A 16,584-nucleotide genomic window follows, 5' to 3' on the forward strand; every position below is an offset into this window, starting at 1 on the left:
TTCTTGTTGTCATATCACGTTTCGATGGACTAGAATTGGTTAATATCTCGGTTATGACAGCGAAAATATCTTTTAACAGCAAAAGATACATCAAGACTGTTATCCAGCCAAAAATTGTAGACTGCAACACGCGACTCTTGGATCCCTAATTTTCTCTTTCCTTTTCACCCATGGTTCTCTCCATCGGAACACTGTAGATCGCATCTGCTGTTTCTTGAAGAATAGCTGCAAGTGCTTATGTACCCTTTGAGTCCCTTTACTAAAGTTAAAATGAGGGATATGGTATCAAAATTTTATATCGGTAATAATTTTTTTGAGTCAGTTCCTGCATGTCATGAAATTACAAAGCCTTCGATTCTATATAAGGCTAGCCATTTGTAGAGAAGATGATCTTCAAGTCGATAGCAATCTCGCAAGATCGATACGAAGGCAGGACTTAGAAATGGGATATCATGGTGCAGGTGTTTTACTGATGTAAATGCGTGGGCTTTCTATGCGGGTTTGCTTAGGTGGAAGGGCATGATGTAGTGACTAGGTATGTAGTGAGAGATTAGATGACAGTGTTTTAGTATTGCTATCATGTTGATGGAATATATTGCTTCTTTTAACAACAATAATGGCAAACATTGATAGTGAAAATGGAATCTAGAGTATGAGAACTCTGAGTCGATTTGGCATGTCTATTATGTCGAATCCACCATTCTACGTAGGCCGATGATTACATCTCCCGGATACAAATTGAATACATCCTAGCTGAATTACTGTAGATTTTGGAGTTTTTGTTTGCTATCTAGTAGGAAGGCAGGTTGGAGTCCATATACTTTAATGAATTTGTTTTGGGGTGGGAGAGTCGTATTTGAAGATTGTTCGGGCTGTTTGGGAATGCTTTGTGACTATGATGATCCTTAAGGCTCTCTATTGGATTTCTGTGGGGAAAAGAATTTCTTTCTGTAAGACCTCTATAAATTTAGCACTCTGTCGTGCATGAAATTAGTAAATACAGTATGAAAGTTTATGCATATATGGGCATGTGTGCAGCTTGAACTGGTGCCACACGACGTAAGATTAAAGAATGTGATGAAATTAAAACTCATAATACATGTATTTTGGTAAAGTTATCATGGATGAAATCAAAATTTGTCATTGAGAACATTGTGCAATTTCTGTTGTCATCCGAGTGCGTTGAGAACTTTTATTTTGGCAGCGAGGAGGAATCTACTCACTGTCCATGCTAGATAGCATTGGATAAAGATCAGTAAGTGCTAGTGGTAATTATAACTATTTCAATAACCACTAAGCTGAAGCCCAATCATCGTGGCGACGTGCCAGAAAAACTGCTGACAGGAAAGACCTTGCTTGTTCTTAAACTGGACATTGTTTAGCTCGTATATCTATTCTGAGAAGAGGATTGAAGTTGTTATATACTCGGAAAACTAGCTGAGAAGAGAGACAGATTCAAAACTGACCAAAAATAGCGAAGGTTCTGAAACCATCATCTGGCAGAGAAATGCAGAGTCCTCTTTCTACTTGATCACAATATGTGCACAAACAATGCTTACTTGATTTAAGAAATTTATGTGTTGATATTTGTCTATTCATCACTCAAAACTTTCTATGTAACTTAATATCATTTTTGTATTTTCAAACCAAACGAGCCCCCCTTTTCATCGATGAACATGCATTGGTAGATTCGCTATACTGAGCAAATAATCGCTTTGCGACATGCTGCGTTTGGAACGCCAACAATATTGTAGGAATTTCTCATCCAACATGATTGTCGAACAGAAAACAAAGTCGTCAAAATGATTCGTGTGCCAAAACCTCGAAGAGTAGTACGTATACAAAAAAATTACGCGGCCAGACAATACTACATCTCTAAGCTCTCGAAAGGTACGGAATCCTTGCATATCCGCACCGATGTCTAACCGGCGTGAAGAAATCTCTTTCCATTCTCTGAGAATCTGTCTCGTCACTCGGAGAGTCTCCAGTTCCACTAGTATACCGTTGAGATGTGCGAATTTGTGTTTAGTTGTATTTTGGGAACCAACACACTCTCGAAGTATGGAGGATCGAGGTATAAGCTCCCATGCTAATCTGTACCATGATGCTTTTGGGAGTTCATAGCATGGATCGTTGAGTCTGGTCAGATCCTTTTGGATCAATCTTGTCTCGATGAGATCAGATAGATCATCGATGAGATATTTGTCGGCTAGGATTGCAAGGTTCATGAGAGTTTTTGAGCGAGTCTGCTGTCCCTTGACGGTGAAGGTTATTGGTGCCTCTTGAGGGACATCGAATACCCAATGCATGAGAATTGAGAAAGCTTCGAGATCGTCATCAGGTAGGGTACATGACTTTGTGCTAGCTTCAAGCCATCCGTGGTTGAACATGGCGTTGAAAAAGGAGACTTTGCGACATAAAGCGCCTTTAAGTACGTTGAATCCTGTAGCTTTAGAGCCTCCGCCTACTTGAATGCTGACCATGTCGTCTTCAAGATCACTATCTTATAGTCAGTAGATGTTTTTAATTCAAATGTATGAACATGAAGTAAATCTGGGAAACATACTAATTGCAATCTAATTGATTCTTCGCCAGCTGCTGCTCAACAATTTCCTGAGAATCGATTGACTTTTTGCTTGATCGTAAGATCAGCTGTCGGAACATAGCTGGGCCTAATATATATGCGTTGGGTGTTTTATCTGCGGTATTCATTGTATAATATTCTCTGCAGGTTGCAGAAAATTTGAATTTAGAGATAAGTCTATGAGACTGTGTGGTGAAGAGAATATAGGTTTGGAGAGCTTTGGTAATGTATCGAGAGAATCTTCCTTGAGAAGTAGATTGTCCAATCTGTGATTTTGTATGTATATTTTGAAAAGAGGTGAGTGAGACGGTGTTAGACTTCCTTAATATAACAAATGCTATAGCCATTACATCATCACAGTACGGAAGAATCGGCTGTGCGCAAGAAGAAATGCGAAGGGGCATCATGGCGTACTCCCGTAGGTAGAACTGATTGAAATGATTATGGACCTGAGTCGAGCTTGCAGTACCCTCTTAAGTACCGTAATATCTTCTACTTTCTTAAGCCACAGAATCCAAAAACAGAGGGGTCACATACCATGGTACAAGCTGTACGTGATAAGTAGTGGTTTCTTCAAGCGACAGGTAAGGAGTGATTACTCCTAAAAACTATATGTCATACTCAAAGTCACTAGTGTAGATACCTTCGTTTTAGGTGAATTGAGGGCTTTATGAAAAGCTCTATGTAGGTCCGTATATATATATATATATATTCCAGAATATTTTCCTGCGTTTGGTCATTAAGGATGAATGTCTAGTCAGGAAGAACATACAAAAGTATTAGACTACCATGTACAAATGACATGCAGCAAGCAAAATTATGGTTAATTTGAGTAAAATGACTTCTTATTGAGTTCAAAGTCATCTGAAAAGTCCCTAGTGACCAACAACATTTCCATCACAGCATATGATTATCAGAACTATACTGTGTATTTTGAGCAAACTTGTTAGGAATGATAATTAGCCGTACCTCCTCGTCAGATTTGAGTACTAGACTTCAACCAAATCTATAAGAAACTCGCTGAAATGTACTACAGCCATGCTGAGACGTACGAATTGAACGAGTCTGCACCGTATCTTTCAAAGAAGTATGTATATATGCATCTTTAATCATCGTCTTAGAACCTCCTTTCTTGAACATCTAACAATCTTTCTTTATAAGATCATAAGAAGCAAGACGTTACTTGAAACCTCCACTTCATCTTGTTCGACACAAAGAATTCTTAACTTTCAGTCCTTCATATACTTCTGAAGTATAATTTTCAACCTGAACTAACATCGACTCTAAATCCAACTACAATCACCGTTATGACTTCGCCACGCCCAATCAAGTTAGAGCCAGAGGAGATAGAACCGGCAACCAAGAAAGTCACGGGTAACGAGTACTGGATAGAGTAAGCATTCAATATATGAGTCAATGAAAAAGCTTGCTCACATCTTATAGCGCAATCGGCACCAGAATTGTGCGCCTTGAGGTCGGCACAGGTTTCGATCAAGTAGTCTTCAACGTCCATAAGGCAATACTTTGCAACAAGATCGCATTTTTTGATAAAATGTTCAATGGAAAATTCTTGGAAGGCATAACTCATTGTGCCAAGATGCCCGAGGACAACATCGAAGCCTTCAAACTAATGCTCGGCTGGGTATACGGTGGAGCCATCGAGCCAGAAATCGGTCTTACCTTTGCAGATGGTAATTCGGCCAGCACACCACTCTTAGAGCTGCTGATACTCGCGGAAAAATACGACATTAACCCACTTGTTGATGTCACGATGGATTACCTGATCAATCTCCTCCAAGAGAAGAGAATAATCATTGGCGAGTCCCTGTGGGTGTATACATATAAGCATACACGCCAAACATCGAAGCTTCGATTATTCTTCACGAGATTGGCCATCTACGCGATGCGCTTCAAGGATGGAGAATTTACGAGTAATCCTAGATTCTGGACACTGAAAGAGATACACTCGATATTAGCGCAGAATTCAGAGATACTCATGGATTATCTCGCTTTGACTCAAGGGGTAAAGCTCCAAGAAGATCCATTGATAGCACCACCTTGCGACTACCATCGCCACGCGGCTAACGAGGAATGCCCACATAAGCCGAAGAAAATCGCCCACTTTACCAAGGAGAGTGGAAATAGGCCGAGCGACCTGAATAGCTTATGAAATGTACTTACATGCAGGTAAATACACTGCGCTGCAAAAACAAAATTAAGATTGCAAGACAATGGGTGTATATCAGATCGTTTCAACTATGGTAGAAGCATTTGAGTCATGTAATTGGGCATCTGCGGGGAGTTTTGATAAAAGACCTGGGCTTGAGTATATGGCGTAAGGCACAAAATATTTGTGGATTTATGTGAATAAAGACTTGAGTATATGGAGTAGACGTTATAATCAAGAGTTTCTTCTGCCGGCATCGGTTTCTTAGTCCATCAATACAGACCTAGTGCCACATGATGTTCAAGATCCCATTCTAAAGGTTTCCGAAGCTGTTTGAACCATGATATGAGTCGAGAAGTATGCCACTTGGATTTGACTAGTAATATCTATGGTGAAATATGCTTGAAATAGAATACTGAGGTGAACGAAAAGCTTGATTCCAGGCATGAATTTGATGAATCTTTCTTACGCCCGAGACTTTTAGATACTAGGTACCCAAGATATAAAATGCTAATGATGCGCCATTGAAGTGAATATGAGAATTTGACACTAGTAAAACTCGTCAATAGCATTCACGGGCCTACTTTCTTCCAGGAAGGCTTCAATAAAAAAGGCAGTGCATGGAAAGTAAACTTGACTTTTGATTTCCGATAGAAACCGTAAATACTGTGAGAGATGAACTTCACTTTACTCGTTAAAGATGCTGCGCCTACCATAAAAGTATTCATTTTCTTCACAGCCAAGTCACCTTTAAGTCGCAGCGGTATTCTAATAATCAACTATCTATCTTGGCCAGCTACGCGAATAGAATGTTTTTCGTGTAAGTTAAATTCCCTTCTTGGTCTTAGACTTCCTCCTATACACAAGCATATTTCTCAAGTCTAACTTTCGCGTCACCAGAATAGCTATATTCCGGCTCTCAAGCTATCTTTGTCTACAAACTCAACGCAATCATGACTTCCAGCGATATGTGGTCAGCTTCTGCCATCTCTGAGTGGTGTACCGAAACTTCAACAACAAGCAATTTCAAAACTACCATGAACAACAGTGCTCATACTCGCCATAGTTCAAGCAGTACCTACATGCCAGAAGTTGGATCGCATCTATCTTTCAAGTATGTTCATTCATCTTACAAATCCATCAGATGATTTTGCTGACATAATTGACAACAGAGAATTAGGTCCTATCATCTTGCAAATCGAAGTTGGCAGTGGCAAAGAGCCTGGAGGTACCGTCACTTTCAAAGTCCATGCCAAACTTATCTACGCCAAAATTCCAGCCCTCGAATACATGGTCGCCAATACTTTCGAAGAATTCCTAGACCCAGTCAAAGAAGTCCCAGATGTTATCCTTGCAAATGATGATCCCAAGGCTTTCAAGTTGCTCGTCGACTGGGTCTATACCGACAAAATCGATGGCGGTCTTAGTAAGATTGCAAGCATCGAGAACACAACTACACCCTCCAAAGGTTCCTTCAAAGGACTTTTTATGTCGATGAAGCTTCCAATCCTCGTTAAACTCTGCATTCTTGCCGAAAAATATCATATCCCGCGTCTACAGGATGAATCGATTGACTCCCTCATCAAGTTCATGGTCGATACCAAGGCAAGAGCTAATCCTTCTTGTTGGTTAGAGGTCTACAAACACACTATTCCAAGTCAAAGTTGAGACTTTTAATCTCCCGAATTGCGGTATGGCAAATGTCACAAGTTGGTGGATTGGATGGAGTTAGTGATATTGATCTCGATTCGATCTTATCTCGCAGTGAGGAATTACGTTTTGACATATCAACACTCACGGAGGATAACATGGGAGGTAGTCTAGCTGATCCGTTGTTGGCACCAGCTTGTGATTACTATAGCGATTAAGTTGGTAACGAATGATCTTGTTTACACATTCAGATACGCGGTGTTAGTTGAGAATTCAAGGATGAATTCACGCTTTAGCTTTGGATGGTTTGCTTTCGTGAATTGGTTTTGATTCGTTGGGCTGTCACTGCGAGTTTATTGAGGCACCAAATCTGATCTGTTTGTCAGATCCAACGCGAAAGGTTCATGGACTTAGGATGGTAATTTCAATTATAGACTATATTTCAGATTGATCGTACCTTTTAACATGATGCTGAATATTGAAATCGCTATCTCAACGCAGAGATCTATCCCGAAGACACTCACTTTCTCACACATGATGTAATATTTTCACGTTGCACCTCAAAACTGAGGGGAACATGTTTTGTATTCTATATGCTATACACCCAACATATAATGAGACATCTACTTCGTCATCTTTGTTTTCAAATACTTAGAATCCCAAAGAAGCCGTTCATCGACTCATCAAATCAGAAAAACACCCATTTCCTAGTCTATGCTGATTCAAGTGAATGAGCTTGCGATGCCACTGATTTTTGATTTCTCACCCTAATATTCCATGCACCGAGACCACACGATGCACTTAATTGTTCTCCATAAGGACATCGGGCATCTTTTCTGTGTTGGAAGTAGTCGCATGCAGGTGCTTCCATTGGATCCCCGTGGTAGACTACCATCTTCTCTAACAGAATATCATTGACATCAAGTGTGAGATCACTGCTGCTTCTCATCAAATCTTGAATATGCTCATGATCTTACCTAAAGAATTACAAAGTCTGTTCATTCCATGTATCGTAAGAGAATTGGACTCTAGGGAAGCTCACTATATTATTCAATTTTGCAACTATGCTATCATATTGACTTAGCTTAGGTGTTTCTTCCTTCAGGCTTTGAATGGGTGTGACTGTCAGTTTATCAAGCATTGCTTTTCACTCATTCAATTCAGTTGTTTGGAATGTAAAATATTGAGTTAAAAAATATCCATTCCTATTAGGATCTATTGAAGTCTATTCTAGTGTGTCTTTTGGGTACACAATCGATGAACTCAACTCTCATGGTTGAAGTATCCAAAACAATTTCCATTTACTCGACACCAAACCCCACACCATATTAAACATTAACGTACCGCGTGCATACATTCTTTATCCTATTAGAACCGAGTATTGAACCCGATGGATTTTGATTAGCTTCCGTTTCTGGTTGTTTAAAGCTCTCCTACAACTGGTCTGCTGGAGCCGTCTTAGAATCATCCTTGGATGCTTTCTTGAATCGATGGGTTAGGTGAGGGCTGATATCAACAAAAGCTCTGGAATAGCGTCGAGAAGTGTGGAGATTTGCTCGTCATCCAATTGAATTGATTATCTTCTTTCATGGCTTCGGCCACAAGTCCGGCGGAGAAAAATCGGAGTTCTGATGTTTCAGGGGTCAATTCATACGCAAATCTGACATGCTCTGGCGTGAATCTTGAGTCATCGCGACTTTCATAAATCTCCTTAATGATGCAATCCATTGCTTCATCTTGTAATTTATGATGTTCGAAGGTGTACGCGATAGCATATAGAGCGAAGAGCTCGTAGGTACGGCATTTGTTACTTTTCTGCTCTGCAATAGAAGTTCCATATATCCAGTGCTTTAGAAGCTTGAATCCAGCTGGATCAAGCTCAGAAAAATCCCATATAGAAACTCAATCGACTAGAATTGAGTCTTTGGCGAAATAAGGAATCTTCTTTCCCAAAAGTTGAGCAGGGAGTTCGAGTACAAAGTTGTAGGTGCCAATCATGATTTTAGCCGTTGGTGCGCCCCAGTTTCTAAACAAAGTTAGCTAATAGACCTTGATATTAGATGGCATAATGATATAATGTGAATTCTATGACCCAAATGACACTTTGTAGCCCAAGCTAATGAACAACTTCATCGATAAAATGGGGTTAATTAATGGGAAATGAACTTACTGGTCAGGTTGTTCAGGTGCACTGTCTGAATCATCAGATGAGCTCACTGATCCATTACCATCTCCATTGCTTGAAGAGACACTTTCAGATATATCAGATGTGTGTTCTTGAGATGGGGCTGGAACAAAACGAGGTTCAACGAGTGATGATTCGTGGGAGTTCGCAAATTCATGTTGTCTTTTAATGTGATCCTCCGGTGAAAGTTCTTTATCATCACAAGTGACATCCGACGTGTCGTTGTTGGCCATGACTGGTACTTCAATCGATGTTAATAAGTAATCGATGGAAGAGAGAATATGAATACATCAATCGTTATTAACGAGTAAATGTATCTATGGGAGTGGCTACATACCAGATCGCAAACTCTCCATCAGTCAATGGAAAGTTTTAATGAATGTGTACTTTCGAAGTTCTGTCTATATGTTTAAGGTCGAGAGAAGAAGAGGGATGAAGTGTATATATATACTGTGGGGTATAAGCTTCAGGAATCGTTAACTCCCCCCCCCCCCCCCCCCCCCCCCTTTAGTACTCTCTTAGCTACTGCCTAGCGTCCAGTAGATCAAGTAGCTCTAAATTTAGCTGGAGATCAAGATAATTTTTAGAAATGGGTTTTAAACAACTAATAATTATTATATTATCAAACTTCGTCACCAAAAAGGTGTGCTTTTGAGTTATATTTAACCATAAAAGAAGTGATCTTTTGGATAAATTCAGCAACAGTTCTATTGATTTTACGGATTATGGCATCTTCATGAGGCTCGCTTAGCCCAATTTGACATTTGACAAGACTTCGTTTAGCTTTTCCTCAATGATGTCTATGAGGGCGCAAGCTACTACTAGCTTGTATCTAGCTCTAAGTGTTCTGAGCCTCTAACCGGAAATTCATCACAACCAGTACGCCATACTCAAATCATCTTTCCGGAAGAGAGAAGGTCGCGGCGAGCAGCGTACATTCTTATCCATTCCAAATGTTAGTAGATAGACGATGCCAAGCAGTGGCTTACATCTCCGCCGTTCAAACCTCCTAACTTTCAACACGGCATTTAGCAAATGATCTAGCGGGGCCGATCAAACCATTTGACCAATGAACCGAATTCGTCGCAGATGATCTACGGTTTCCTCACGTGCATCTAATTCCATTATTCGTTGGTCATGTTGCTTCTACGTAATTCAGACTCTTTCACGATTGTCTAGATCTCCGTATCTTCCATAATGTCACATAATTATTGATTAGAGCCGTCAGCTCTAACCTTCATTGCTGCGCGGTGCAAATTGTGAGTACACTTATCCATAACGATCGAGTCCTTTCCTCGATCCTCTTCTTGCATAGTCACATGTCCTTAGTTCTAACCCAACACCCATGAAATCTTCATCTCTGACCATGGCTCCTCATATCTATTCTTTCAGTTTGTCTTCTTGTTCAGTTTTGTTCTCACGATGACGATTCAATGCTCGCTCCGATGATCTACCTTTGCACCTCTCTTCTGCCCCCACCAAAGTCCATAAATCTTTTACTTGTATTCCCAATATCCTGTGATTATAGAAGTCCCCATCTCTCCCCTCGAGCTGCTTCGCTCACTCGCTTCTTTAGACCCTGTCGCCATGATTCTCTCACTCGACCACATCTTTCTCGCTTTCATGACCTTTACCAATCAATTTACAGCTTCGTCGCCCAATATGTAAATCAGAGTTTTCTCCTCGCACATATATAAATTACCCAGATGCCACAATAATTTCCCATCTTCTATTACCACATAATTGTTGGCGCAGGGATACAGCCAAGAGAAGAGTAGATGAAAGGCGATAGGATGGTCGGAGAGGAGATGAACGACGAGAATAGATGGGTGATGAGAGGAGATGGACGACTAGAGTGCGAGTTTCGACGAGGCAGGACGAGGTGGGTCGAGTGAAAAAGGTCAAGCGACCAGAAGGGTAGTAGGAAGTGAGGAGAGAGTCAGAAACTCTGGAATTCAAGGAGAGTAATCGACTTCGGGGGCGAGGGCCAATGTAGCAGGTTTCGATTCGAGTGCCTAGAACTCTGCAGAAACTGTAGTCTCTTAGCATGATGAACTGAACAAGACAAAAAGAGATGTTCGATAGAGAGCATGAGAAGAAAAAGAGAGACCTAGGATATCTTACTGCACATAAGATAAATTCCCAGATGTTGTCTCAAGAAGTTTTCCTCCTTTTTAAGTCTCACAGTCTACCCCCTGCTTCATCATCGGCTCGGAATGCTAATTATGGGCGTCGGTGTCATTGCCGCAACTGCCGTCTTCACCCATGCTCTTTCCCTAAGTATCTATCATAAAAGTCAATTCATGTACTAGAAAAGTCGAATACTAGTACATGAAATGAAGATCCTCAGTTTTTTACAGTCAAATCCTGGTTGAATTTTATTAAGCTGCGTTAGACTTGTGTTGATTATTTGTCATTATCTCATATTGTACTTCGTATCGTCAAATACCATATGAGACTATACCCCTGTAGATATTGAAGTGTTAGAAAAGCAGCTGTGCATATTTTCACAAGATGTTATTTCATGTAGAGAGCAAGATCATTATTACCATCAATACAGACATTCACGACATTCACAAAAGTCTGAATATAATGAACCCATTCGCAAGTTTAAATATCACATAAAACAACCGTGAAAACCCCTAAATAAATCATTGCTATTGAGTTGAGTTTGGATTAATTACATCATGACATCCTTTCAAGACACTGTTTGAACATGTCTTAAGGATCATGCATACCTATTATATGTGTGTAGATACCATCATCAAAAGTAAATGAAAACCTGAACCGAGCCGAGTCGAGCCAAATCAAATTGAAATATAAGAGTCCAAATTTTATAGACACAAGAAGATTTGTTCTGATCGAAGAAATGAGGGCCGAAAAAAAAGCACACCGTCCAGAAACACCCCCGGCATGGGTATACCCATGGGTAGATGGCTAAACAGTCGTGGTATCGCCGTTGAAAATATCAAAAACCTGAAATAAAAAAGAATCAATGAAAAAGAGAAAAGGAATCTCGAGAAATAATTTTGAATCAAAAGCAACTGCACAAAAATATCTTCCAGATCAACAGACGCCGATGCAAGACCAAATCTACCATCCCATCACAAATCCTGATCCTCAGGGTCCATCTCAAATTCCTTCTTAAACTGTGCCCTATCCTGAGCAACAGTCGTGAATGGTAATCTTCTCTGACGCCCGGAAATCTCAAGATTAAACTGGGGACCCAAAGCACCGGGCGAGAGATTTATTGTAGTTTGATGATATCTCCGCGGTGGACCACGATCAAGTGTAGAAGGTGATGAGGCTGGACGAGGATTAAATGCAACATTGGGACCTTTCTTGACGGGTGTTTTTCGTGACTTTCTTGGAGTGCCCTTGGCGTAACCTTTAGCTGGACTTCTCGCTGAACCTCTGGAAGAGTTTTTGCGGTGATGTGCTCTCTTACTAGGGCTCGCCTCTTCAAAGTCATCTTCTTCCTCATAGTCTTCTTCATTCCCTTCATCAATATAATCATTTCCATTGTCTCCTTCGACCGACCCGGTATCCTGGAATCTGAAGTAATTGGCACCTCTAGCCGACAAATCATACCGTCTTTGGCTTCTAGTGCTAGCACGAGTACGATTAGGTGTTACTGGAACGACCGCCTCACCTGGCTGGCTTCTTGTACCAGCTCTTTCTCGACGTGGTCTTTCCGGAACATCAGCTGGATCCATTCTCCTGGATTGATCAGAGGTTTGGTTCACGTCGCCGAATCCAAGACCAGCATTGATTTGTGCAAGAGGTGTGTTATGTAACATGATCTCATCCATGCCTTCAAAGCCAGTAGGAGCTTGGTCCATATCATCAGTGTTTTGGTCGGCACTGTCGAAAGGTTGCTTCATACCACCGAAGCCAGAAGGATTAGCATCGGGATTGAAATCACCAAGATGACGAGAGGATCTTCTTGGACCGGGAAATGGCATATTTTGATCATTCAAATCCAAATTGTAGTTGCCTCTAAAACCAGCAAGGTGAGTTCCTGGGCCGTGGACATCATTGAAGTTGGGAGCTGGGAAAAGATCTGCATCTAGATCCATATTGACATCCATATTTAGACCCATGCCAATTGGTCCAAAATCACCAAAACTACCGCGATTGATCCAAAAATCCTCTCGTGGATTGTCAAGAGCTGCAATAGGTTGAGATACTCCATACATCTCAGGAATCTGATGGTTCGAAGTGCGATTTTCATTACCAGAAAGGTCAACTACTGCAAATCCCATCTCCTGCTCGTTGTTAGTTTGATTGACAGCAAATCCTTCCCGATCTTGACCAGCAAAAGTGGCTGTACGACTCCGAGATACTAGACCGGTTTCAAGATCCATGTTTTGACTCACGAATGGGTTCAAACCGAAGCCACTCGGTGCGCCGACTCCTCCGTGAGGGCTTAGGGATCGATCTTGAGCAAAGATCTCAGGGAAATTTGCTTGAACTCCAAAGGATGGTACATGACGACCACGAGGTCCTTTATAAAGACCATCATCCTGTCCACGACGTGTTCTTTCAGATTTATGGGTATGGATTGCGGGAAGACTTTTTGTACTTCTTCTTCCATCTCAACCCTAGCTCCATCATTTCCGAAATTTCCAGAAGATCTCGCATCTTGGCGTCCGAGCGATTGGTAGACGGCAGCGATCTGCAGCTTTTCACGCATTTGGGCCCGATTCATAGTAGGAGCGAGGCTCTTTTTTGCTCTGTCAGAGCTGGTGGAATGGTTTGCGTCATTACCATAATACACACTTGCTTGTCCGACTGTTGATTGAGAACGACGCTTAGATGGAGCATAAGCGGGAACTAATTCTTCAGATGATCGACCACGACGTGGAGGCGCGATGTGATCAGGAACAGAATAGACATGGGCCGGCACAAGTGAAGAAGTATCGACAATGATGGTATTCTCATCGACAATAGGATTGGTTGCCTTGTATTGACCCATCGATAACTGCGAACGAGTAGGACGATTATAATCAGAAGCAAATCTATCGGACGCAGGTGATCTTCCTTGGTGTGGCGGTGCATTTTCCGTAGGAGCAAAACTTTCAGACGATTGAAACCGGATTGAGAGGTGGATGATTAGAAGGAATGGGTCCTGTAACTGTGGGAACCACACCCAATGCACGATAAACCGTAGCAACTTGGAGTTGAAAGTTACGATTCACAAATCTAGCTTTGGAAGCTGCAGTAATCGCCTGTTTCTCTTCAGCGGCAGTCTTATTATTTGCATCAGCCTCATCAGTTGAACCTGCTTGACAAACAGACGGTGTGGAATGAGATGGGGATGCAAGCCGAGATGGAGGTACGCTGGGTGAACTGGACGTCTGGCTCGTACTGCGTGTGCGATGTACAGAGGTAATAGATGAACCAACTTCTGTCCCCTTGTGTGAATAGGGTGTAGCCTCTTTTGCAGCAGCTCTATTCGCGTCTCCAATCTCTTCTTCTGCTACCTTTAGCGCCTCCGTGTTGTACTCATGAAAGAGCTTGTACTCATCCCAGACGTGATCGACTAATAAATGCTCGCAGATCCAAGGGTGTTCTGCAACGAACTCCATAGCATCAATCATCTCACGAAGAGAAAAACGCTCATCGTTATCCCCATCGACAGACTCTGCAGGAGAGGAGTTTTTGTTTTCAAGATGGTCTTCGATCCCAGGACTACGGTTAGGAGTTGTAGCTTTGTTCGAGGTGCTTTCTTGATTTTTGGACGAGAGACATTGTTTGCTGTCGACTCGTTGTCGAGAATCATTAGCTCTGGTTTTGCTGTCATTATTGCTGGCAGTGAGCTGAATTTCCTCCTCCGTATCAGAATCGGTAATAACGGCAGGTTTCGGCGCACTTGTTCTGCGAGTATTGCTAGATATTGCAACTCTCTTTTCATTGCTCAGCTTCGTGAAACTGGTGGGCCGATCACGTTCGTCGTCGCTAACACCATATAGGTCATCGTTCTTAGAAGCTATCTGCGCCTGGAGATCGCGTTCCAGCTCCAACTGATGAGCTTTTTCTTGAGGAGTACGATATAAGGAGTTCAAATTTATGCTGCTGATAGCTCCAAGCTCAGCAGTGGCGCTCTTCTCGAGGGCGAGGGCAAATCTCACGTGCTTGGGGTATTTTTCACCAGTGTGAGATTTGGAGTTGGAAGTCGTGGCTTGGTCATGACCACCGTTAACTTGAAGAGGGGCAATTTGAGGAGGTGGTAGTCGATTCGATGAGGTAGACTCATACCTACGTGGAGCTTTATCTAAAGAAGAGAGGTTAGCACCTGTGCTTATTAACAGATCCCGTGGCTAGTAACGAACCACTCTGAGATAAAGCTAACAAAGATTGCGCAGCTGTTTGGCGACTTTGAGCTTCAAATCGAGGATAACTTTGCAACTTTGACTGAGAGTCACGGCTAGAGCCACTGTGATTTGTGATAACGAAATTGTATCCTGAATGAGTGCTGAAAAATGACTGACTCTCTCGACACGCTGCCTCGACCTGTTTCCTCTATTTCGTTCTTGTGGTCTTCTATATCCCTGAACTTCCTAACGTGACTTTTCCAGCCTGGATTGTATGTCTCGTTAGATAGCTTGACGCACAATCGCTCGCACAGTGTTGGCTAGTGAAAAGCTGTCAGTATTCGTTGAATCGTGAATGTAAAACCTTACTTACATGTTTAATGAACAAACGAGCAAGGAATCTGGCATGCATCATAGCCCACGCACTGATGTTGACTTCTGGGTTGAGGTTTGGTCCTCTCTTCAATATCGGGATGACATTTTGAACTTTGGACTTGTAAACGTCCATTGCCTCAATTAATATTCTCCCGAATTCAGCTCGATCTTTCTCTGGAATGCTAAGGACCTCAGATTCACAGGTAAGAAACCAAGTAGCTGGATTATAGGAGACTATCTTAGCAATGACTGCCTCTTGTTGCTTGGAGATAGCCATGATGAATATTGTACAAAAAAGTGTGTTGTAGCAAATGCCAGGAAAGATAATACAAAATTGTGAATATGATACGCCAAATTTGAAAGCTTTGCAACCTCCTATAAAGGAGAACAGGCATCAAAATACAAATTGAAGTTTGAGAACCTTTGAAATAAGAAAGTGTCTTTGTTCTTGACAGAATAAAACTGAGCTTTGGCGACGGTGGGATGGAAGAATAGTCGGCTAAAGCTCGGGTCCTCCGATCTTGTTTCCATGGCATTATCTAACCCTTCGAAGTATTCACTTGCTAAGGTAATAGATTTAAGAAAAGGTGATGTGAAAGACCTGGCTGTGTAAAGTATGTTCATGCCTTGTATCAATAGATCCTAGGCCAATTCAGTCAATATCTTTGAAGTGTTGAATTTTTCTTCCTTTTTCCCAAATTTGAACTCCTTGAATTGTTGATTGCACTTAACTGAATGTTAAAGACTGGTCAAAGGTTACCTATTATACCTCTTTCTAATCATTCCAACACCTTTATGGAGCGAACAAGCAGAGGTTTGAACAGAAATAAATTGTATGAATTTATGCTTGTCCTCCTGATTAACTTCCATCCAATGATCTTGAGTTCAATATATCACACATATATACAGACCTAAGTTCTATTTACCTGCTCACAATTTGGATGACAGACACTTACAGGATCCTAAATAGTTGAGGTGCAACTTAGAATACTAGTAGTTGATGTCTGCTTGATCAAAATTTGAGACTGACAAACTCCTGGGGGTATCATGTTTGTCAAAAGTATGATAGCCAGAGAAAACACAGTGCCTATTGTGAACAGCTGTCAATCCTCAAAATTTGGAAACTTCTGGTTTGCTCTGTTAGCTTGTGATGACAATGATCAAGATCTTTGGAATCCTATCCTGCAACTGGAACTGTCCTTCACTAGATATTGACATAGTGTTTTTCATCGGCAATGTAGAAAACCATCATACATTCATTCACACCTGCAAATATTATCAGCATTCATCTCATCAACTATAGACC

General features: G+C 41.4%; 5 protein-coding genes across 5 annotated transcripts; 2 read left to right on the forward strand and 3 right to left on the reverse strand.

The window, feature by feature from the left end:
• Nucleotides 1-1,664: 1,664 nt before the first annotated feature.
• EAF02_009897 (uncharacterized protein) lies at nucleotides 1,665-2,712 on the reverse strand (the record flags this gene model as incomplete). The annotated part of the gene is made up of 2 exons (XM_038905945.1): nucleotides 1,665-2,499; nucleotides 2,567-2,712. The coding sequence occupies 2 exons, from the start codon at nucleotides 2,710-2,712 to the stop codon at nucleotides 1,665-1,667; spliced, it is 981 nt and encodes a 326-aa protein (XP_038754368.1).
• A 1,179-nt stretch (nucleotides 2,713-3,891) lies between these two features.
• Nucleotides 3,892-4,754, forward strand: EAF02_009898 (uncharacterized protein; the record flags this gene model as incomplete). The annotated part of the gene is made up of 2 exons (XM_038905946.1): nucleotides 3,892-3,977; nucleotides 4,028-4,754. 2 exons carry the CDS (start codon nucleotides 3,892-3,894, stop codon nucleotides 4,752-4,754), a joined length of 813 nt encoding a protein of 270 aa, XP_038754369.1.
• Nucleotides 4,755-5,704: 950 nt separating this feature from the next.
• On the forward strand, nucleotides 5,705-6,619 carry EAF02_009899 (uncharacterized protein; the record flags this gene model as incomplete). The annotated part of the gene is made up of 3 exons (XM_038905947.1): nucleotides 5,705-5,865; nucleotides 5,924-6,408; nucleotides 6,462-6,619. The coding sequence occupies 3 exons, from the start codon at nucleotides 5,705-5,707 to the stop codon at nucleotides 6,617-6,619; spliced, it is 804 nt and encodes a 267-aa protein (XP_038754370.1).
• Nucleotides 6,620-7,913: 1,294 nt separating this feature from the next.
• Nucleotides 7,914-8,819, reverse strand: EAF02_009900 (uncharacterized protein; the record flags this gene model as incomplete). Its single annotated transcript, XM_038905948.1, has 3 exons — nucleotides 7,914-8,258; nucleotides 8,313-8,427; nucleotides 8,572-8,819. 3 exons carry the CDS (start codon nucleotides 8,817-8,819, stop codon nucleotides 7,914-7,916), a joined length of 708 nt encoding a protein of 235 aa, XP_038754371.1.
• Nucleotides 8,820-11,690: 2,871 nt separating this feature from the next.
• Nucleotides 11,691-15,555, reverse strand: EAF02_009901 (uncharacterized protein; the record flags this gene model as incomplete). The annotated part of the gene is made up of 6 exons (XM_038905949.1): nucleotides 11,691-13,112; nucleotides 13,172-13,723; nucleotides 13,788-14,863; nucleotides 14,922-15,025; nucleotides 15,081-15,223; nucleotides 15,277-15,555. The coding sequence occupies 6 exons, from the start codon at nucleotides 15,553-15,555 to the stop codon at nucleotides 11,691-11,693; spliced, it is 3,576 nt and encodes a 1,191-aa protein (XP_038754372.1).
• Between the last annotated feature and the right edge of the window lie 1,029 nt (nucleotides 15,556-16,584).

This window comes from Botrytis sinoallii (genome assembly GCF_014898435.1).
Source record: "Botrytis sinoallii strain Bc 23 chromosome Unknown BSIN_022, whole genome shotgun sequence".
Classification (NCBI taxonomy): domain Eukaryota; kingdom Fungi; phylum Ascomycota; class Leotiomycetes; order Helotiales; family Sclerotiniaceae; genus Botrytis; species Botrytis sinoallii.